The following is a 22,912-nucleotide window of genomic DNA, read 5'->3' on the forward strand; positions in this document are numbered from 1 at the left end:
TTGCCTTTCTATTTCCCCTTCTGCTTTTTATGGACACCCCAGATAACCTCGCTTGGGGCTCTCAATCCCGTGAAGCCAAATGCTGCAGTGCAGGTGCGAAGAAGTACAGCCTTTCAGGTGCTGCTGGACCGCATGGGTTGGGTGGCAACTGCAACCCAGTCGCTACTGGAGGGCTGTGGGCTCCCACCTGTGAGCTCCCCAGTTCACGGGGGGGGGGGGGCCAGGTGGCCGCCCGAGAGTTCATGGGCGAAGCGTGGCGTGGGGGCCTTTCCGGCCGATCCTCCTCAGGGCTTCGGGATTGCATCCAGTCCGCTGGAGGGGAGAGGTCCATGCAATGGCCAGATTGGGTATGGAGCAATCGGTCCCTGCCCAGGCCGGGGGGGGGGGGGGGGGGGGATACATCCTCCAGCTTCCCTTGGCTCAGAGATGCTCATCCCATTTGCTTGCGTGCACGTAGGACAGGCAGGGCCTTTCACAGGAGCTGCCTCCGGGAGGCTTGTGCCTCATCCTGGCACCACGGGGTCTGGCCTGGGCTCCCAAAGGCCAGAGAGGGCCAGCGGAGGTTCCGGGCACGTCCGGCCCAAAGGTGGAGAGCTGGAGACATGGGTGGCCTGCAGCCACCTCTGCCATCCCAGCACACAGAGCTTTGCTGAGCCCTGGGCTTCCTTGGGGGAGCTGGCTGAGCCCGGGGCTTCCTTGGGGGAGCTGGCTGAGCCCTGGGCTTCCTTGGGGGAGCTGGCTGAGCCCGGGGCTTCCTTGGGGGAGCTGGCTGAGCCCTGGGCTTCCTTGGGGGAGCTGGCTGAGCCCGGGGCTCCTGGCTGTGCCTGCAGCGTTTTCCCCTACCCTCTGTTTCAGCAGCAGGGACTCTGTGGCCCTGCCAGGACTGTTAATCTCTGTAAGAAACCGCACTGGAGGCGGGGGAGTTGAGCGACCTGCCCGGCTGCCCAGGGAGTGCCTCCCCGGTCCCAGGTGCAAGTAGTGGGTTGTGAGTTTTCCATGCCAATGAGAGGCACTCTGCACATGCTTGGGAGCATGTGCTACTCTTGGTGGCATAGGCCAAGCCTGACACAAAACACCTGCCTTGGCTCAAATGCCAAGTGTATTTTGGGAGGAGGCGATAAGCGAGCTGGCAGCGGGCAGGCCACAGCTATTTATGACGGCTGAGTCAGGCCGAGACGGCAAGCGGCACACCGCTCTGCACGGACGGGCACGGCTCGGCAGCAGCCCAGGAGACGGAGTCCACTTGCCTCGGGGAGCCATGTCAAGGCCCTCGTCCTCCAGGTGGCGTTCCTTGCGGCAGCAGCCGTGGCAACGGGGCTGGGACTGTGCCAGGAGGCCGGGATCCTGTCCAGGGCTGAGCACGAGCGCCCACCGGGAGCCCCTGGAATGCCGGGACATGGTGCTGCAGAACGCCCTCTACACGGGGGACCTGGCCGGGGTGCAGCGGCACTTCTCAGAGCGTGCGGAGGTCAACCTGGTCATCCACACCCAGAGCAGTGACCTGCGCTGGACAAGCCAGAAATGGGGTAAGAGGAGTGGCGGAAGTGCCGGACTCGCACCTCGTAGGCAAATGTCGAAGCACCTGTCCAGGAGCGCGTGACGCTCATGCAGGGTCCGGAGTTGGACTGAGCAGGGCTGAACCCAAGCTAGTTGGGGTGATGAAAACTTTTAACAATGTTGGGAAAGGTTTCTATTAATTATAATAATTTATTGACCATTTTAATTAGCTGTTATTCCAGAATGTAAGAGCCAGTCTATAGCTTGAATTAAAGAAACAACAGCTAACACTGCAATTCTGAACACATATCGAAGACTAATACCCAGCGGAGCAAAGCTCAGGGAACCCAGGTTCCATTTGGATGCCAGGAAGCACTTCCTCACTGTCGGGACCCCGAGGGTGTGGAATGGGCTTCCACGGGAGGTGGGTGAGGCCCCATTGGTGAGGGTGTTCAAGGACAGGCTGGGTATGCACATGGTGGGCGTGTCGTGAGCAGAGCCGCTCGGAGTGGGGATCGGACTAGATGGCCCAGGAGGCCCCTTCTGAGTCGCGCTGTTTCTGTCTTTCATGCAAAAGCCAGTGAGCTCTGGGCTAGTGGCGGCTGACCAAGAAGCTTGTGGCAACAGCGCAGTGCGAAGGACCTCCGGTGTGCGGCTGCACTCAGGGCTGAGCTCGCGCTTGGGTTTCACTGGGAGAGGCACTGCAAGTAGAACTGCCTGAGTCATGGTGCCCTTGCACAACTCTGCTATCTGACCGCAGGAATCAGGAATACTATATCTGGGTCTTGCCTCACCTCGGGAAGAATATTGCAGAGTTGGAGAGGGACTGGAAACTGAGACAACTATTCAGGGTTTTGGTGTAACCAGCTTGACTCCTCATGTATTTTTATGTTCTTCATGAGGAAGATAATTTTTAACTGCCAAATGCACATTTTGGGAACAAGAAGAGTCATGAAAATTATTTCTGTGTGATGAAATATGAAAATAGCATGTATTTCAGTCTCGGGTGAATCTTACTGTGGATCTACAAGGCTGATGGGTAGCAATAAAACCCTTCTGAAATCTTTGCGAAGAACCCAAATTGCCACTTCGGGCCAGGCCTGCATTGTACATGCACAGTAGCCGGCCAGCTGCTGGGGGGAAGATGCATGGGTACAGTGAGCGCAGTTGCAGCCTGGTGTTCCCCCGTAACCGGTGGAGACGGGCACAGTGCGCCTGTGTCTGGAGGTGGCATGGTGCCACCGTTCCAAACCCCGCAAAGTCCTAGTTCCCCTCCACTCAGCCCTTGTGGGGCTTCGCCTGGAGTCCCGCGTCCAGTTCTGGGCACCACAGTTGAAGAAGGGGGCAGCAAGGATGAACCAGGGAGTAACAACAAACTGCTTTTAGGAGAGATGGAGAGAGCGGGGCATGTTCAGCCTCGAGAAGAGACGGCCGAGGGGAGGTACGACAGCACTCTGCATGCACGTGAAGGGCTGGCCAAAGAGGCAGGCCAGGACCTCTCCTCGACCATTCCAGCGTACAGGGGCCCGGGGGGGATGGGCTCTCCCACGCCAGAGGCCTTCAAGGTGCAGCGGGCTGTCTGGCACTGGGCAGGGGGTGGGCCGCGGGCCTTCCGGTCCCTGCTGTGATCCTGCGAGGACCAGGAGCCATGCACAGCCTTCTCCTCCATGAACCTGCCCAGTTCAGCTTGACGCCATCGCGGGATCTCTCGGAAGTGAACTCTGTTGCTCAACACTGCCCTGCACTTGCCCCTCCCTCCTCACGCCTCCCGCCCAGCCCTGCTGCAGCCCCCACCCTTCAGCGGGTGGCCCTTCTGGAAGTCGGGGAGGAAGAAGACTGAGGCGCCGGCGTCCCCCTGCTGCTGCTTCCCATCGACACCTCCGTGCGGCAGACCCCGAGCGCTCGCCTTAGCACTGGGAAAGCGTCCGCCCGGAGCCAGGCCCTGTGCTGGGGGCTCTCCGCAGGAGGCACCTGCAGGCCATCTCGCCCTGACCCCACCGGGCAGGGCAGGGCACGGCTGCAGCCTCCCTGATGCAGCGCTGTTGCGACCTCGGCGAAGGAAAGCCCGTCTGTCCTCTGCCCTCTCCGAGGGTTCTCCGACTGTCACGCTGGGCACTGCATGCAGAAGTCGTGGAACCAGCATGGGGGGGACAGTCACGAGGACTTCTACCCTTTTGCACCTATGACCCGCTTGGAGGACAAGAGGGGGGTGCAGGCTGGCTAATCAGCTGCGGTGACTCCCCAGAGTGTGCATGGGAGCAAGACTAGGACAGGCTCCTTGGGCAAAGTCTGGTCAGCCCCATGGGAAAATAGGAACAGAGCGAGTCAGAAGGGTCCTCCTGGGCCATCTAGTCTGACCCCCAGCTCTGGCCAGTTCTGCTCACAACATGCCCACCATGTGTGTGTGCAGCCTGTCCTTGAACACTCTCACCAAGGGGGCCTCCAACACCTCCTGTGGAAGCCCATTCCACACCCTTGAGATCCTAACCATCAAGAAGTACTTCCTGGCATCCAAATTGAACCTTGATTCCCTGAGCTTGGCTGTGTTGGAGCGCATCCTGCCTTCCTCTGCAGGGGAGAACAGGTCTCTACCCACCTCCGTGTGACAGCCCCTCACATACCTGCATGTCACCAACAGATCCCCTCTGAGTCTCCTCCAGGCTGAAGAGACCCAGTTCCCTCAGTCTCATACCCTGCAAACCGGCCACCAACCCTGTGGCCCTACGCTGCACTGACTCTAACCTGGCCCAAAACTGAACACAATGTTCCAGTTGCAGAGTCGTATAGAGTGGCAGTAATCCCTCTCTCGATCTAGAAGCCACGCTTCTGGCTCTGCAACCAAGGGTGGCATTTGCTCTCTTGACCACCACATCACACGGTTGACTCATGTGTAGCCAGCAGTCAACCAGCTCCCCGAAATCTCACAAGCGCAGCAGTGGCCGGAACGGCAGGGGCAGGGATCAGTTCGTGACAAGATGCAGTGGAGCAGCACACAGGCTGGCTTGGCATGGAAACAGAATGGAACGGGGGCCGGCATCAGCGACCCAGTGGCAGAGGGCCGGAAACCCAGCCGTCTCCTCCCTCGCCAGCCTCCAGGTCCCTCTTCTCCCGTGGCTGCAGGCACATGTGCCCAACTATTTCATTGCATGTTTAATGTGCTCTTGTGAGCTGCCCAGGGAGCTTCAGTGGTTGGGCACGGGAGGGAGGGAGGCCAGGCCAGTTGTAAGGGGGCCCGGCCCCCCACGCCAACCAGTTCTGCCCCCTTGCAGAGGCTCTCCTGGGCTCGTTCTTGAGCTGTCCACGAAAGCAGCCCCGGAGCTCAGCCCCGCCCAGGCGCGGTTTGCCGCAATTCTGCCGGGACGAGCCGAAGACAGGCGCCAGCACCTCCGCGGGCCAGCGCGCCCGCCTCCCTCTCGCCCGCGCCCGCCTCCGAGCTTCGCTTGCGGCGCGTCTCCTTTAAGAGGCCTTCGCGGCGCCCAGAATAGAACGCGGGGGCTGCCACCGACCCCTCCCGCCCCACCAGCCCGCGCGGGTCCTTCTCCCGGGCGGCAGCACTTTGGCCCGCAGGCAGACGCGCAGGCCATGGACCCCCTCGTGACGCGCAAAGTCGAGGGCGCGGCGCAGGCCTTCTGGCAAGCCCTTCTGGCAGGCGACAGCTCTGCGCTCCTCGGCCTGCTGGGGGACCCAAAGAGCGGCGTGGGCCCCAACGCGGTCTTCGACACCAGCGACGTGGACGAGTGGAAGAGCTACCGCTCCAACTCCCGCTGGTTGAGTGCGCCGCGGGGGGCGCTGGGCGGGGGGACGGCCCGGCCCGGCCCTCGCTGAGCCCGAGGCCGGGAAGAGGGAGCAGGCGCGGAAGGGTCCCGGGACAGCCGGGAGCAGCGGGGCCGTTCGGCAATGCTCCGGACCCCGCCGTCCAGCCCGCGCAGCCTTCCGCGGAGTCCTCCTCAGCCCTCCCTCTTGCGTGCAAAGCAGCGGCTTCCCCTCGGCCACAGCCTCGGGCTCGGCGACCAGGAGCTCGGAGGCAGCCGCTGCCGGGGCCGCGGACGCGGCTGAGCCCCTGCCGAGCTGCGGCGCCGACATCGGGACGAGGCTGCGGGTGCTGGCCCGGGCCTCGCTCGGCTGAGCGGGCCTGAGGGTGGCATCCGCTTCCGCCGCGTCCTGCCCGTGCCCCCGCACCCGCCGTCGGCGTCCCCGCGGGCCTTAGGCGCGGCGCTGAGCGTGCGACCAGCTGCCTGCGCCCCGGCGCGCCCCTCGCCCGCACTGACGCGCGCCGCGTACTCCTCTCCTCAGGGCTGTGGTCTCTGACCTACCAGCAGGAGCTCACCACGCCACTGCACATCACCGCCAGCCGCGGCTACCTGGACTGCCTGCGCCACCTGCTGCTCCGCGGGGCGGACGTGGACCTGGCGCCGGGGGGCCAGACGGCGCTGCACGCGGCCTGCGCGGCAGGCACCACGGAATGCGCCCGGCTGCTGCTCTCGTTCGGCGCTGACCCCGAGGCCGTCTCGGAAGAGGGATTCCAGCCGCTCCACCTGTGCCGCAGCCCCGGCTCCGCTGAGTGAGTGCCGCGCCTCGACCCTGTGCGCCCCCGGCCATGGAGCTCCCTCGCCCGGGCTGCCCGAAAGGGCGATGCCGCGCGGTCGGCCATGCCCGCTGAGAAAGGGACCGCGGGGCGCGGGCGCGGCGCTGCGGCCGCGGTTCGTGGCAGGTGGGAGGCCGGCAGGGGCCCGGGAGGGCAGGTCAGCAGGCGCCTCCTCCGGCTCCCTCGAGCCGGGTGCCCGGCTTCGGCACGCGGGCCGCGAGGCTGGGGCAGAAAGATGCGGAGAGGACGGCACCAGCGTTCGTCCTCTGGAGGCGGCCCCACGGGCAAGGAGTGCGCCGAGGGTGATGGGGGTCGCCGTCGCTGCCTGCGGGGCGAGGGCTTTGCTCGGCCCCGGGTTGAGGCGGCGGTGCTGGGCAGCCCTGGATACACTTTCAAGGAGCCACGGAAGGAGAGGAGGCCGCAGACACCAGCCCGGGCACGGTTGCGAGAGGCAACGGGCCGGTATCGCCTTCTCCTCGCGCTCAGCCAAGAGCGCTGGGAAAATGCAGCCTCTCCTGGGGCGAAGCTGCCCGCGCCCGCGCCGAGGCAAGAACCTGCGCGGCCCATGAATGCCCCCGTGGGGGCTTTCCTTGCTGCCAGCCTCCCGAGGCCTTTGCCCAAGCGGTTTGCAGTCGGGAAGCGGGCAGCGCGAAGGAGCGCGGAGGCGGGAGCCCCCCGGCCCGCCGCGTTTGCCGAGGCTCTTCGCGGGCGGCGCGTTGGGCGCGGGCTGGCCCTGGCAGCGCGGAGGCTGCGCGGGCGAGGCCACCGGGGGGCGGGCGGGGGGCGGGCGGGCGCGCTCGCTGCGCCGCTGCCGGGCCGCCCTGCCGGAGCCTTCCCTCGCGCTCGTCTCTCCCGCAGGTGCGCCGCGCTGCTGCTGCGCCAGGGCGCGAGCGTGAACGCGCGCTCGGAGGAGGAGGAGGACAGCCCGCTGCACGTGGCGGCTCGGCTCGGCCTGGCAGGGCACGTGCAGCTGCTCCTGAGCTGGGGCGCCGACCCGACGGCGAGGAACGCCGAGGGACAGACCCCGCTGAACGCCGCCTGCGCGCAGGCCCACCCGCCGCAGGCCGCGGGCGACTACTTCGCCGTGTGCCTGCGGCTGCTGGACGCGGGCGCCTGCGTGGACGCCGGCGACCGCGACCTCCAGCGCCCGCTGCACCACGCCTGCAAGACCGCCAACCACCGGGTGGTGGCGCTGCTCCTCTCCCGCGGCGCCAGCGTCAACCGCATGAGCTACAGCGGCAACACGCCCCTGCACGACGTCCTGCAGAGGGCGGCCTACCAGCTGCAGCACCAGCCGGAGCTGACCGTGCGCCACTTGCTCAACCACGGCGCCGTGCGCGTCTGGCCCGGAGCGCTGCTCAAGGTGCGCACGGCTGGGCGGGGGAGGCTCTGGGGGCGCAGTCCTGGCCAGCGTTCCACCCCTTCTCTGCCAGGGGTGTGGGAGGGCACCGGCCTGCACTTGGGTGCCCTGGCGGGGACGTTGCTTGCCCACTCCTTGAACGCAGGGGAGAGAACCTGGAGAAATGGTCCCAGCGGGCGAGGCAAGGTGCGCTGCATAGTGAAGCCCCTCCCGGCCTGTTATGCCGTGGGGGCCACATTTGATGTGGGGCTTCCTTCCTTGAGACCCTGCCGGGGGCCCCACGGCCAGAGCCGCCGCCGTCCTGGGACAAGGGAAACGGCTGCCCCCTGCAGGAGGAGAGGGCACGAGGGTTGCTCCAGGGGGCCCTTGGCCACTGCCCCAGCGGCCTCCACCGCTGCGGGCAGGGCCAAAGCCGAGAAGAGGGGTGGCCTGGGACACCTGTTCCCTCCCCGAGTGCCCCCCACCTGCTCATGGTGGCCTTCTCCAAGAGGGTGAATCGTCTTCCCAGACTTGGCGGGTTGCTCTCCCCTTTGGGAAAATGCAGGAAAATCCACAACTAACACTAATTAATCTCCTATGAACAGCAGATAATGAGGACAGAATGGCTTCGTACAGCCAGCCTGGGCTTGCCTTGGCGCTGAGACCTGGCCGGGCAGGGGCTGGCCACAGCTGTGCTCTCGGCCTGCAGCAGGTGGCAGCCGCAGCCGGGACGGAAGGCAGCTGGCATGGCGACTGGCCACGTTGTGCCGGCGAAGTGGGAGGGGAGCACGTCTTGTACTGCAGCGTTTCCCAGTCGGGTTCGCAAGGGAGCGTCCACGTGGCCTGCAGAGGATGCTTCCCCAGAAAGTGGCTGGAAGCAGGACCTGCTTTAGCCTCAAGCTGACCTTGGGGGGACCATCCCACACCGCGGCCTCCTTAGTCCTGCTCTGGGGGCTCCAGACTGGGAGCACCTATCCATGCTTGGCCATCTGGCAAGCGACACTATGCAGGACGCAGGCCGCCAGCTGCATCCAGGGACCACCCGAGGCTCGGCCCAGAGTGCGCATACCTCCCTCAGCCCCTCCTAGTAATTTCCCCGCAGGATCCTTGTGCACGAAATAGCGTTGAACAAGGAGTGCTGCTTCTGTGACTTTGGGCCAGGGCAGTCTCCCAAACTGGAATTGGCCAAATCCTTTCTGGACACTCAATAGTTATTTGTTAACCTGACTGAGTGCCCTTTTGACCTTTCCTGTGAATGGGAGTATCTGGTAATCCGGGTTCTTGGCCGTGGGACACGTGTGGGTGAGCTATTGAGCCCACGTGGGTCTAGAACCTCCGTTGGCCGAGCTAAATCCTGCTGCCCTACCCAAAAGAGACCCCTCGGATGGCTGGTGATGCAGAGCCCTCTGAAGCTCCACCGATGGCAGCCGTTCCTCTGTGACTAGGACTGCAATTGTGTCTGGTCCAGAATATGTGTTCCCTCTTTCCAAAGTGCAGCTCGATGGGCTTTGACGCTGCCCCATTTTCAGGCCCTGGTTCAGCTGCAGGACTATGAGCCAGTGCTCAGCCCTGCCTTCCCGAGCCAAGGGCGAAGGGCTTTCTCCTGGCGTCAGCCTGCGTGCCTCCAGGTCTCCGGGCGAGGTGGTGGCGCAGTGACACCGGCTCCCACACTTTGGGTTGGGGTCTTTCTCCCCAGCCAGGCCTGGAAAGGCCTGATGAGGGTGGCCCTGTACACCTTGGTGGGGGGGAAGGGGTGCTGTGCCCCAGGCTCTGGGCGATTACTTGTGGTGTGTGAACGCAGCTGATGGATCAGGACCATTAGAAACGTGGCGGGGATCCCGACTTGTGCAATGGGCAGAGGTCATATTTCCATTGAAAGCAGCAGGGCAGCTCATACCGAATCAACAAGGAAAGTGACAAGTGAGGGGTTCTCGTTCGTTGCTGTAGCCCACCCTTCTTTCCCCGACATGCCCCAGGCAGGAAGGAGCCCCTTCTGTCCATGAGCTGGAGCAGCAATCGAACGGAGCTGCACAGCTTCAGAGCGGCTGACGGAGGGGGAAGGGGCAGCCATGCTCCCCACTGGGCCAAGGGAGGCCAACGGGCGTCGGTTGGGGGCAGGTTGTCCAGTGACCTGGGGTGAGCCTTCCGGGCCTTGCCCTTGGCTTGCTCGGCCAGGCGAAGAAGAAGAAGGGGCGACCGAAGGCCGCACAAGCTGGCAGAGATGGAGGCTGCTGCTCTGCACGAGGGGCAGTTAATGCTGCCAGATTTCGGCCAGCCCGAAAAGTCGGGCGGAGGAAGGGACTCTGTGGGAGCCAGCACCAGGGTGGGGTGCACGAGTCTGTGTGCGCCGGGCTTGGCTCTGCTTCCCTTCCACGTCTCCAGAGCGGAGCCCCGCGGGATCGGCACCTCTTTCCCCTCCGCAGGTGCTGCGCTACTGCCACACGTCCCCCCGCTGCATCGAGGTGCTGCTGAACTGCTACGAGCGGGTGCCGGTCTCCGCGGAGTGGGCAGAGGCTGTCCCAGAGAAGGTACTGCAGGTGAGCAGGGGGGGTGGCTGCCCCCCCCATCAGGGCCTGCTGTGCGCCCCGGTTCCTTGAGGGTGCTCCATTTGGACAGGGGTGGAACCCCATCAGCTGGCTGGGTCTGGCGAGCTGCTGCTTCCCCCCAGCCAGGTGCATCTCCTGGCCAGATCTGGGGGGAGGCAGAGATGAAAGAAAGGGGGCGGAAGCTGGAGCTGGCTGAAGGAAGGCGCCTTCCCTCACGCCGGCTCTTGCAGACTTCCCCTTGTGACGTTCTCATGGACGACCCCCCCCCCCCGCCCAGGAGCACCAGCGCTTCTTCCAGTCGCTCTTCGCCTTGGCCCAGAGCCCCCGCACCCTGCAGCATCTGGCCCGTTGCGCCCTCCGGAGCCACCTGGAGGGCCGCCTGCTCCAGGCCCTCCCGAAGCTGCGCCTGCCTCCGCTTTTGCAGGAGTTCCTGCTGCTCCGCTTCGAGGATGTGCTTTACTAGGGGCGTGGGGACTGCACGCCCGATTCCGGACTGCTTTCCGCCGGGACAGAAATGTGCGCGCCTTTTCCGCCCCCCTCGGCAAAGGGAGGGGAAAGGCCTGGCAGGAGCCCGCCGGGCGCCAGTCCCTGAAGCAGCGGAGTCGGAGCGAGTGGTGCGGCCGCGGCAAAGCAGCTGAGGAGGGACGCTGCGGCCGCCCTCTTCGCGCCAGGGGGACCCCGGGACGCCCCTGCCCGCCACCCGCAAGGCTGAACGGACTCCTGGACGAACGAGCAGCTGAACGGGCGGCTCTGTTCCGTCTCGCTCCCCTGCTTTGCGCTCGGCCCGCCCCCGCGGAGATGCGCCCCGAACGGAAGCGGCCCTGCGCGGAAGAGCGCCCTGCGCGGGATCCGCACCCGAAGCTCGCCTTTGCGCTCCCCCTCGCGGCATCCGCCCTCCCTCCCTCCCTCCAATAAACACGCACCTTCGGCTTGTTCGCGGTCTGACTGGAGCTGCTTCTTTGGGGTTGGGGGAGAGTTCCGACTCCAACGTGGCAGCCGGAATCCTGCGGTCTGCCCGGTCGGCGCCCGGGCTCGCAACTCGCTTTCCGTTGTTTGGACTGGAGGCGGACCCTCGGAACCGGGATCCACCCGCGAACCCCTCCTCGCCCAACTCGATGCACTCTCGAGCCCTCAGAGGCCGCCTGCCCGTGCTCGCTTTTCCCCAGCCCAGGGCTGCCCCTGCAACCCCGAGGCCGCAACTCCGTTTCTCCCCTGGGACGGGACGCGACTGCGATTTCGCACGCGCTCGGGGTCCGGCGGGCCTCCCCGTGCGGCAGGCGGGCCGAAGCAGCAGTGGAGGCGGCAGGAGCCCTGGAAAGGACCGGTAGGACCGCTCAGTCCGGGGGCCGAGCCTTCACTCACTCAACGGCTATCTGGGACGGGCAGAGAAGGGGAGCAGAGCAGGGGAGGCCTGGAGCCTGCCCCCATCTCCCTAGGGGTCCCGCCCTCCCGCGGAACGGCTAGGCTAGCCCAGGCGACTGACGGTGGCCCGCGGCGCTGCCAGAGGCCACCGGCAGAGGGAGCTGCAGGACGCGGCTGGTGCCGGCCGGATGCGGCCCTGAACCGGCTTCCCGCAGAAGTTTTCCCGAACTGTAACTTGCGGCAGCCGAATCAAGTCATCGGCGGGGGCAGCAGCGAGCGCTGGGAAGCGAGAGGCTCCGGCGGCGAGGCCCGCGCCGGTTGCGCGGACGCTTTCCGCGGCGCGAAGGCCCCTTGCTCAGGTCGACCTTGCCTGCACTGGTAGTGCCGCTTCCCGATGTCCGTGCGTGCTTGCCCTGCCCGAAGCCGTTCTCGTGCGGTGCGCGCCCTCTCCGTCCACCGGTCCGCTCCACGCCCACGCGCAGACGCGCCCCTCGGACGAAGGGAAGGAGAGCCGCCGGCGGGCGCGGAGGGGCAGAGTCCCCCCCCCCCGTTCATGCCCCAGAGGCAGCGCTTCGCTCTCTGGCCGGCACTGCTGCGTTTGTGCGATTTATATCCCGCCTTCGGCCCAAGGACGGCCCTCGACGCGGGTAGCTGCGGGCCGAAAGCACGGACGGATCCACCCCAAACCTTCGTCAAGCCGTGACACGGAGAGGAGTGAATCAAAGCGCGGCAGGGAAGCTGCTTCATCGCAGGCCAGCGAAAGGTCCGTCCTCTTCTCCAGCGGGGAGGGCCCGGGCGCGGTCTCAGAGCGAAGGACGCGCCCTCCCACCCTCCAGGCAGACCCAGGACCTGTGCGCGAAGCGGGCCGCCCGTGCTCAGGAAGGCCCCTGGCCGGTACTGCCTGGACAAGCTGCGGCAGCGGCCCTCCGGAGCCGGAGACAGAGGGCCCTTCTGCAGCCAGTCGGCCAAGGAGGTGGTGCTCCCCCCGCAGCCGCGCCCCGCCCCGCCGGCTCCCCTCGCTGCTCGCAGCGCCTGAGAAGCCCGCCCTTTGTTCTGCCTGCCTGCCTCCTGCCTCCCGGGCAAGTGACCCGCATCCCCGCCTGCCTGGAGGGACGCGACCTTCCCAAGTGAGAACAGCGAGGGGCGCGGCCTCTTCCCTTCCCTCGCGCGGCCTCGGACGTGGGCGAGCGATCGTAGGTGGCGTCGTTAGCTCGTCGCTGGCCCGCAAGCACGCACCCGCCTCCGCCCGGCGCACCTGCTGGGTCCGACTCCTGACTGACTTCCTCGGGGAGGATGGGGCGGACTGTCCGCGAAGAGCAAAGGCCGGCGCCACGGCCCGCTCCGGGGCAGGGAACGCACCGCCTCGGAGGTGCGCCTGACCGCGGACGCGCCCCGAGAAGCGCACCCGGAGCAGAGGCGCCTGCCGGAGCCGCTTCCCCGAAACGCCGCCGCCACCTCCCCTCCAGGGCGGGGATGGCCCGAGTGCCGCTGGACGCCTCGGCGGAGAGGCCGGAACCCGGAGGACGGTTGTCCGCCAGGCGACGGACCTGCGCCCAGCGAGCCTCGCGTGGGCCGGGGTCGCTGGGCTTCCATTAAAAAGCCTACCCTGGGTGTCTGGGAAAGCGGGCCGGCGGAATCGGCACCCGACCCCCCATCAAGCCCCCCCCCCCGGCCTTCGACAGCGCCTGGCACAGAAGAACTCCCCTTGCAGACGGGGCGCGGGCTGCGCGAGAAGGGCCCGCCGCTCCGACCGGGCGTGTCAGGGGGTGATTCAGGCGCAGCCGGCCAGCGCCGCCCGGGGAAGCCACCGACGTGCCTCCGAGCGACCCCCGCCTCGAGGGCAGAACGTGCTCGCGGCGAGCAGCTACTTGTGGGGCCGGCTGCCCCGGGGCTGCGGCCTCACGTGAGGTCGGGCTGCTCCCCATAGCGCACCCTCCCCGCTCAGGAGATCCGTGAAGCCGCTCCGCGCCCCCGGCACGGCCTGCCGCCTCCGAGATGGGCCAAGCTGAGCTCCGGCAGTCGCCCGGACGACCTGGAGCGTGAACGCGCTCCGAGGGGGGCGCATTCCTGGGCAAACCCTCGGCGAAGCCAAGGAGGGGCGCGCGTTGCCGCCTGTCGGCATGGCGGGCGGAGGGGGCGCTCCTTCGGCCGACGAAGTGCCCCACTCCTCCGGCTCATCATCGCCGCAGGACCCGGGCACTTCGGAGAGCCCGCCCCGGTCTCCCGCGGGGTCCCTGCCCAGGATCCCGGCCGCTGGCACTCGAAGGGGCGTCTCTGGCCGCGGGGGTCGGCCCCTCGCCCTCGCCCGCTCCCCGCCCCCCCTCCGGAGCAGCTGGTCCCGCCCCGCCCCGCCCGACAAAAGGCCCTTGTGCGCCCGGCCGGTAATTGGCAATCATCAATCACCAGCCATAATAGCTGATGAGGCGGGAGGGGGCGGCGCCTTCCCAGGGGCCCCCCTTGGCCGCTCCAGTGGGAACCCGCCGCTGCTCCCTGGCCCGGCCGTTGGGCGGGCGCCTCTGGGGGGAACTCAAGCGGAATTTGAGGAAGATGGATGAGCCCAGAGGCGGGCGGGCAAGCAGGGAGACTCCCCCTCCCCCTCCCCCTCCCCTGCCGTCTCCTCCCCTTCTCCCTCCCGCCGCAGACAGCGCCGGCTCAGCGCCAGGCGCGGCAGAGCGCAGCAGCGCAGAGGCCGGGCGGCGAGCGGGCGTGGCGGCGCGCTTCCCGGGGCAGAGGCGCCCTCGAAGAGGCGGGCGCGCACCGCGGCACCCGCGGAAGCCGGAGCCGGCGCGCAGACGGACGGCGCGCCGTGCCTGGGGCCGGACTGACGGCGCGTCCGGCGAGCCTCGCTTTCGCGGAGTCTGGCGCCCAAGGGGGGCCCGGCCGGGCAGCCCGGCCAGTAGCTGTCGGGGGCCGCGGCCATGCAGAGACCCAGTGGCCAGGGCGCTGCCTTCTCCATTGACTCGCTGATCGGGCACTCGCCGCCAGCCCCGCGCTCGGGCCCCCTGCTCTACACCGGCTACCCGATGTTCATGCCCTACCGGCCGCTGGTGCTCCCTCACGGGCCGATACAGACGGCGGCGGGGCTGCCCCCGCTGGCGCCGCTGGCTTCCTTCGCCGGCCGCCTCACCAATTCCTTCTGCGCCAGCCTCGGCCAGGCGGTCCCCTCCATGGTGGCGCTCACCACGGCCCTGCCGAGCTTCGGCGAGCCCCCCGACGGCTTCTACCCATCTCAAGAGCTGCCAGCCGCGGGGCGAGGGAACGCAGAGCCACCCTGCCGCCGGCGGAGCGCGACCGAGAACTTGGAGCGGGACGAGCTGCCCCCCAGCCGGGACAAAGGGCCCCCGGAGCCGCCCCTCCACTTTTCGGAACCCTTTCCTGGCATGGCAGGTAGGTGGCAGGGAGGGATGGCGCCGGAGCTCGGGCATGGAGCCTCTTCAGACGGGAGAGGGCAGGGGCAGCCAACCCACCAAGGAAGGACGAGCGGCCAGGGGAGAGGGGGAGTTGGGAGAAGTTTTCTCCCGGGGCGAAAGTTTCCGCAGACGCGAGGAGGGCGCCAGGAGGAAAGAAAGCTCGGCTGGACTCGAAGAGCGGGGCTGGGACTGCCCGACGCGGAGAGAGGGGTCTGGGGGCAAAGCCGCGGCTTGAAGCGAGTGTCCCTGCTCGCCCGCCCCGTAAAGCCGGCTAGAGGCACACCAGCCGGACTCACCCAGCGCCCCTCTCGGGCACCTTCCAGGCCGTCGGTGAGTGGGCCGCAGGGCTGAGCGCCCACCCCGAGCGCCTCACCCGAACTGCCAGACCAGTGGCCTCCTGCTGCAGGGCCCCTGCTCCCCCCCCCCCAGCCGGCTAAGGAGCCCTCTCTCGCTGCTCGCTCCCGCCGCTTCTGCGGGGAAGCCGCCTCTGCGCACCCGCTTCCCCTCGCGCGGTGCGGCTTTCGCTTCGGGTCCTGGGGAGGTGCCTGAGGCGCAAACAGCCCGGCGCCTCGCCAGCGCCGTGTGCGCCGCGAAGAAGGTGGCCAAGTTCCCCGACTAAGCCGCAGCGCAAAGTCTCCTCCCATCGGGGGCTCCGAAGGACCGAGGCGAGGCCCCGCGAAGGCTCTGCTTCGCGCCCCCTCCAGGAAGGCAGCCGCGCCCCAGGCTGCGCGGGGAGAAGCGGCCAACCTGCCTGCCCCACGCCACGAGATGCCACCCCGCCAGGGCAGCAGGCGAGCACCCTCCGCCTTTGGCTGGCAAAGTGCGCGTGGGGCCGGGTGAGGAGCTGTTGGCGCCCCTTCCTCCTTCGGCCCCCCTGCGGCTTCCCCCCCTCCCTGGTGTGCTGCTCTCCACGGACTGGGGGGCTGCCCCACTGTTCTGAGAACCAGAGAGTGAGGAACTGTCCGTGGTGCTGGGAAGACTCCCCGCCGGACAGGGCGGGGAACGGAGTGGCGAGGCTCCAGAGCCCTTCGCAGGCGCGAAAGAGTTGGGGGCGCATGAGGGACCTGGAGAGGCCCAGCGGAGGCGTCGCTGCGGCTGTGTCCAAGTGCTGGTCCCCAAGCTGGGAGGGGGCCGTCGGTTCCTGGCCTCCCCCCAGCTGGAATCCAGCTCTGCCTTCAGCCTCGGAATCCAGCGCTTCCTCTCAGCCCCCTCCCCGCCCCCAAAGGCTTGGTCCTGCCCAGCCATCACTCCAGGAAGCCGACTGGAGCAGCTTCCTCCTCCTGGAGGGATTTTGGCCTCTGGACCCAGCCATGCCGTGATCTGAAGGGCGCCCCAGAGCCCCGTCCCCACATGTTCGGCTTTGCGGCTCAGTGGCCCAGCTTCTTCTCAGGGAAAGTCTTCTGCCCTCAGCTTTGCAGCACCCACGCCACCATGTCCCAAACCCTTCCCCTCCTCGTACCAGGCCTTGCAGGAATCCCGAGCTGGGCCGTGGCAGCTGGGAGTCTGCATTTCGGGCAGCATGAAATTCGACTGGGTAAAAGCAGCAGGGGCAGGTGGCAGCCAAGTCTCGTTCCAGCGCACGCTGCACTCAGAGGTGGAGGGTCTGAAGGTGCTGCCCGCATCCCAGGTGCCCACTCAGCCTTCCAGTTTAGCGCATGAAAAGTGGGGGTCCTGATGCACCGCGGCACCAAGCCTGGCAGGAGCTTGAGTCCCAGGAGCTGTGGCGGTGCCTCAAGCCCGGCCCCCGACTCCCAGGTGCTTGCTTATACGCAGGCATGCGTGAGGCAGGCATGTGTGAGGCAGGCATGCGTGAGGCTTGTGTGCTCACTGTCTTGACTTTGATCTCTTGGTAGAGAGCGCCCCATTTTAATGAGGGTGAGGTCCAGCTCGGGGGGGGGGGCATCTCAGGGAGGGTATGTCAACCACCCTATGAAATGTAGTACGGAAGGTGACCTTTTCTTGATAAACCATCTGAGTAGATCATTGCAGCCTCTCCAAAAGTGCCTTCAACCCCACAAAATTGCACCCTCTGCCAGGTTTTGCTGATGATCCCAATCTGTGTAAATTGCATACATTCATAGGTTAAAAGACAGACACTTAATCAGCTAACATTATTTTGTGGGTTCAAACAGACCCCTGACATGCCAGATCATCAAACTCGCCATCCATCCTCTCAGTTTCAGAGGCTTTCGGCCGATGCCAGCCTAGATTCCCAGACTGCCTCTTGGGGCATTTTGGACCGCTTGCCTCAAGCTCTCTCATGCCCACCCCCCACCGAATGCCACCTCACCAGGAGGCTCCCTGCCCGCTGGCACAGCTGCCCCTGCTGCAGGACTCGGGGCAGCCTCTGCTGCAGCTTCCCTGCCAGCTCCTGATGCGCCAGTCCAAGCCCACCGGGATGAAGCTGATCCTCTGCGAGGCTGCATGGACAGCCGAGCTGCCCTGCCTCTTGCTGGACTGAGCCACTTCCCAGACTCCAAGGAGAGGGGGCGCTGGCCCGGCAGGACACGCAGGGGGGGGGGGGGGGGCAAGCACGCATCAGTCCGAGCTGGGAAGGACCAGCGGCCTGCCCCGGCTGCCCCCCTTCTCCCACCTCGGGCAGCCTATGCTCCAGATGCCGCCCCAGAGCCGTGGAACCAGGTGCCGCAAACAGCTCCTTGGGGCAGGCTGGCATGCCACCAGGGTGAGCTGCTTCAGAGAACTGGGGACTGGCTCCCTGCTGGCAGTGTGGGCTGCAGGGCAAGCGTGGCTACTGGGGAGCATGCATGGGCTTGCTGGAAGGACGGGTGAAAGGTTCCTGCACCATAGCTGGGGAGGGGGAGTTACTCGAACACTGCTGCTGGGCTTGCATGAGGCTCCTCTCCTGCCAAGCAGGCCCTCTGCTGCTCAGAGTGGGGCTGAGGGCTGGAGGCTTGGTGTGTGGCTGCGGGGTCCGTCCCTCCTGGGGTGCCCTGCGGAAAGGACACAGGGGCAAGCCAGTCTCTGTACCCCATCAGCTCTGGGCTCGCAGGAGTGTGCTGGAGATATTTCCAAGCTTGAAGCCAGCAGAGGGGCCTTAATACCTGGCTAAGGGGCTCGTGTGCGCCTCTCTGTGTTGGAATGCGGGGCAGGAGCCTTACTCTGGTATCCCAGGACCACATTTAACCTGTGGCTCAGCCACCACCAGCTGTGGGGGTCTAACCAGTGCTCAGGCCCTTCCTTCCCAGGGCAGGATTCAGCCAAGGGGCAGCAATTGGGAAGGGCCCCATACCACCGAGGTTGGAGCGCATGGGTCCCGGCATGTGGCTCACAGCAAGCAGTAGCGTGTTCAGGAGCACACGGGAGGTGGGGCGTGTGCCAGAGTCACCCGTGTGCTCCCCGTGGGCAAGGGCTTTCCTGCTGAGCAGGGCTCCCTGCCCCCTGGGACTGGCAGCCACCCCTGAGCATGTGGGATTTGCCGAGTGAAAAGCAGATGTGGGGAATGATGTGCCTTGCTGCAGAGTGAGCTTGCCCACCTAGGCTGGTTTTGCCGTCTTCCAGGCACTCACAAGGGCGCCTCACTTTGTGCTTTTGTGCACTGGATCTACTTGGAGTCCCCTTCTGACTCGCTCTGTTTCTATGTTTCTACCTGGTCCGAATTTCTCAAGCTTTTCCCAATCTGATCCGAATTTATCCATGTGAAAAGCAGGTGCCCAGCTCACTTGCATGGCCTGCAGATGAGTCAGTTCCTGGGAGGGTCTGATGACGCTACCCCTCCAAGGCAGCTGACTGGCCCGTCCAGCGTAGCACTGCCGGCACTGCCTGGAGCTGGCCCGCCTGGAGGTGCTGCCCGGCCCGAACTGGGGACCTTCTGCAGGCGTGGGGCCCACCGGCCTTCCAGCGGGGCAGCTTCTCAGCCTTAGAGGAAACCATCTGGTAGGGGACCGGCCCAGAGGCAAAGGCCTTGGGGGCTCCTGCCCTGCTCTCGCTCACCGGCTTTCCTTAGGTCCACCTGGCGCACCAGGCAGCGTTCCTCCCCTGTCCGTGCGCGTCTTTCTGGGCTTCCGCACAGACACCAGGACCCCTCCCTGGAGGGTGCCCCCTTCTGCTGGTGGGGGACGTGCCCCTACCCTGGGTTCAAAAGGAGCAGAAAGTGGGAAAAGTGGCTCCCGGGGCAACAAGGAGCGCCACAGCTGCATCAGGGCTGAAAGACGCTCTGAGCCGGTGCAGCTGCTCAGCATCCCTTGGTGCATGGCTGCGCTGCGAGGACTGCCTGTCCCCGGGCGCTGCTCAGAGCGGGGCTGACTTGCCGGCCCTTCAGGTGCCTTCAGAGTCGCTCACGTGGGCTGTGGGCCAGGAGACCCCCATGTGCACCCGCTGCCCAGGCACAGCAGGCTGGCTTGGTGGCGAGCCTGCAGGCCTGCTGGTGGCCACTAGGGGGTGCCCTGCTGCAGGCAGCTCTGCGGGCCGGTGTGGCGGTGGCGATGCCAGACCAAGGCTGGCGTGTTCACAGGTCGGCAACGGCGGCCGTCTTCCCCGCCGGCCTCTGTCCTGGCAAGGTGCAGAGGCGTTGCCACAGTCTACGGCAAAGAGCCGCGGAGAGTGCCCTGCCGTGGGCTGTGTGCTGTGGGGGCCCAGCCAGTGGGGCGCCCCTGAAGGAGGGTGGGTGGCTCCTCCATGTTCTGGGCAGGGACTCTGCAGCAGAGGGAAGAGGCCCTACCAGGCCGTGCCTCCACCCAGCGCACCCCCTGACCCCCCCACAAATCCCAGCGAGGCTGAGAAGGGGCCTTTTGCGCCATGCCAGGAGGCAGGCCTGAGCAAACGCGGGCTATGCAAGCACATGTGGGGGGAGGGGGGGATCGCGCAGGTACTTCTGCCTTCCACTGGGTGAGGTGTGGGACCCCCTGGCACTGGGGGGCAGGAGGGCTGCAGTCTTGCAGCGCCTTCTTCCTCCATCAAGGAGTCGTGTCCAGTCACCTTCTGGGCCTCTTTGGATGTTCAAGAACGGCATCGCTGGCCTTGCCCCCCTCCATCCAGCAATGGGAATTCAAAGATACCCAAATCCTGTGCTAAGAGTGTCCACAGGATCTTCTCTCTTCACCTCTGACAGATCATCGTCCCTCTCCCAGCCCATCTCCATGGTTGCCATGAATCAGCCCTCTACAACCGTGGTCTTCTCCAGTGGAAGCCACATCTGACCCATTTGCACCCCTCCAGCTTTCTCTGGACGGGAGGAGCTGAGGCAGCTCTTCAGCTAGGCATGGCTGCCGAAGTTTCTTCGGGCAGCAAGTCATCCCTCCTCAGTCCCGAAGGAAGCCGTTTAGTTTTCCTCGGTGGTTGCGGGCCTCTCTGCACAGCACTTCACCAGGCCCTGCCCCACTGGAGGCAGCTGGGGCGGAAGCTTCCCCTTGACCTTCCTGTTGGCGTCGGCATGGCTGATCGCAGTGCAAGCCCAGCTCCTGGTCCGGGACTTAATTCGGTGGAGAACTCCTGCACAGGCAGAGGGAGCCTGACCTGGCCTAGCCGCCTTTGCGCCTGTGTGCTGGGCTGCCTTCTGTCTTTGCAGGGCAGAGCCCACCTGGGCCAATCCAGAAGGGGCTGCCTGGCATTTGTGGGGGAGCCTCCCCAGTTCCTTGGCTGGTGAGGGCCAGGGCTCCACGGGGGTAACTCTTGATGGAGGTGCACCCCGTCACCGCAGCAAGTCGCCTCAGGAAGAGGCTGCCTCTGTGGACCCAGAGCAGCCACCACCCGCTGCTCAGAGCCGGGCCCTGGCATGCAAGCAGGAATGGCCCGGCAGCACCACCAAGGCGTTGCCCCATGGCTGTGCCAGCTCTGGCTGGGCTGGGCTGCTTCCCAGAGTGCTGGGTGGAACCTGCCCAAAAGACCCCTTCCCGCCGAGGCGGGCAGGGGCCAAGAGCACGCTGAGGACCCAGCTGGCTCTCCTGCTGGATGCTAAGCCATGCGGGATGAAGGGGGGGTTGTGGCTCGGCCTGCCAGGGTGCCGCACCCCATCTGGGGAGGTCCAGCAGAATGCGCTTCGGGGCCAGCCGGATGCTCATGCCGGGACCGCACTGCAGGGCAACCCACCCCAGGCCCTTTAGCCCATGGGTGGATGCAGAGCATGCGGGGGGAGCGCAGCCACCCTGCTGAACAGGTGCCCCCTGCCTGGAGATTCTGCGTGAAGGTGAAGCTGGTGAGCATAGGTGGCGCAAGGGCTGGGTAACCTTCATGCAGCGCACGATGCATTTAGGGCTGTGTGTGCAGCCTGGCGTCTGTGGGCCCTGCAGCTCATTGCCAGGTAAATTATGTCGGGTGAGCAGCAGCCTGCCGTCAGAACCTCGTCACCCAGCGCATGCGCACAAACTGTCTCCCCTCAACTGCTTCCCCTGCAGAAGTCGAAAGAGTTCAGGGTTGCAGCTGTCCCTTCCAGGGGACCTCATGCCACAGCCGTGGGATGAGGGGCAGCCAGGGAAGAGCACAGCTGAGTCTCTGAGGAGCAGCAGAGTCAGGAAGCTGAGAGTCACCGCAGGTGGCGCCCCCCTCCACACCCCCGCAAGCTCCCTGTTCCCACATGGCAATAGAACCCCTTGAATGCTTGTTGACTCGGGTCATGGCAGTTGCCTGAATGTCTGGACTCTTCCTGGGGGCGCATCTGCAGAGACATCAACAGTGAGAGTGTGTGCCAAGAAATGTGGCTGCGACGGGCGTCGTCACTGCTGGCTCAGTTTGCCTGACTGCTTGGGCAAGACGATGTGGGTCAGACCCAGACCTGGTCGTAGTTCAGGGGCACTAACCGAGTCAGTGGGACGTCTGTTGCTCACGGCTGACTTCCATCCTGCCTCCTTTCAGTGCTCTGTTCTAGGCCTGGTTTGCGTGACTGTGGCTAACAAGCCGTGGGAGCGCCTCAGCTCCACCACAAGTCCGGCCGGGTCCCGTGCTGGCTGGATCGCCTGGGTTGCCCGAGGTGTTTTGGGGCAGCTGCCCAGCGACCGCTCAGGGGTTGCTTGAGGTTGATGAGACATCCGGGCCATGCTTAGAGAAGCCACGCCACCTGGCTCAGGTGGTCCCACCAGCTGCAACAGCTAAGGTGACCAGGGAACTCTGGCCAGCGCATGGCTGACATGTGCACTGGGAGAAGGCTGGCACCACGGCCTGTCCCTCTCACTGTGGCTTGGAGAACCAGCCCGTGCATGTCGGTCTCTGGATCCGGACTTGTGACGTGGATCTCCAGTGCCGTGTGGATTGTTCCTTGGAAGAACCTGGTCAGTCACCTGTCTGACCAGACTGTGATAGTTGGGGGGCTTCCTGGAGTGAGGGGCTGCCACCAGGGCTGATGAGCAGGGCAGGGCAGCCCCTGCTACAGTCCAGACCTTTCCCAGGCCAGGCCACCCTTCCCATCCTCCATGGGGCAGGGCCTCGCAGAGGGAAAGATCTGTGGCTTCTGAGCTTCTCTGGGCCCTTCAAGGCCATGGCCCAACCAAGGCGGGACAGCTTGGATTTCATGGGCATCGCATTTGTGCGCATGTTCTGCCTTAGCTGTTGTCGCCCAACTTGAGGCTTTGTGCTTGGGCAGGAGAGACCTCGAGATCTTTGCCCCAGACACCTACCCCCTCCCAGTCACTGGTGGGGGGGCTCAGCTCTGCGACTGAGCCCCTCCTTTGCTCCCGCGAGCTCCCATGTCCCATCCCTGGTAGCATCTCCAGGGAGGACGGGAACATTCTCCTTTGCCGGAGGGCTGCTGTCGATGGGTGCACACAGGGAGACCTGGACGCACTCGAGGGCCGGCGGCTGAAGGAGGCCGGTCCCACTGTGCTGCGAGGACAGGCACGAGACTGGGCCTGGGCAAGGGCAGCGGCGAGGCGCTATGCTTCGCCCACGGGCGGCCCCTCCTTGTGGCGCGGGGCGGGGGGAGGCGCCGGCCGCCCTGCGTGCCCTGGGCGCGCTGCGCTCGCGCGGAGGGGGGCGCTCCGGTGCGGCCAAAGGGTCCGCGCTGGCAGCCGTCCGCGGGCAGCCCTCTGCACCGAGCACGGCTGGCGGCCGCAGGGGCGCGCTCCTCTGCCTGCCCGCTTGCGCGCACGGCCCTCCTGACGTCTCCGTCTGTCTGTCTGTCTGTGTCTGTCCTGGCTCGCAGAGGGAAAATCCTACAGTTCCGACGAGGAAAAGCTGGACCGGCGGCCCGGGGAGGCGGCGGGCAGCAGCGGCAGGGAAGAGGACG

The 22,912-nt window shown here is 66.0% G+C and overlaps 2 protein-coding genes across 2 annotated transcripts in view; both read left to right on the top strand.

Annotated features, from left to right (window-relative positions):
* Positions 1-1,258: 1,258 nt before the first annotated feature.
* On the top strand, positions 1,259-10,902 carry ASB10 (ankyrin repeat and SOCS box containing 10). The gene is made up of 5 exons (XM_044422515.1): positions 1,259-1,526; positions 5,791-6,058; positions 6,941-7,445; positions 9,845-9,958; positions 10,245-10,902. Exons 1-5 carry the CDS (start codon positions 1,259-1,261, stop codon positions 10,428-10,430), a joined length of 1,341 nt encoding a protein of 446 aa, XP_044278450.1. The 3' UTR covers positions 10,431-10,902.
* A 3,345-nt stretch (positions 10,903-14,247) lies between these two features.
* GBX1 (gastrulation brain homeobox 1) overlaps positions 14,248-22,912 on the top strand; it is a 9,166-nt gene continuing 501 nt past the window's right edge. Inside the window, exons 1-2 of the mRNA XM_044422530.1 lie at positions 14,248-14,716; positions 22,829-22,907. Coding sequence (XP_044278465.1) covers positions 14,248-14,716; positions 22,829-22,907 — 548 coding nt within the window. The remainder of the gene's footprint in view (positions 14,717-22,828; positions 22,908-22,912) is intronic.

This window comes from Varanus komodoensis, unplaced genomic scaffold (genome assembly GCF_004798865.1).
Source record: "Varanus komodoensis strain SLA01 unplaced genomic scaffold, ASM479886v1 scaffold129, whole genome shotgun sequence".
Taxonomy (NCBI): domain Eukaryota; kingdom Metazoa; phylum Chordata; class Lepidosauria; order Squamata; family Varanidae; genus Varanus; species Varanus komodoensis.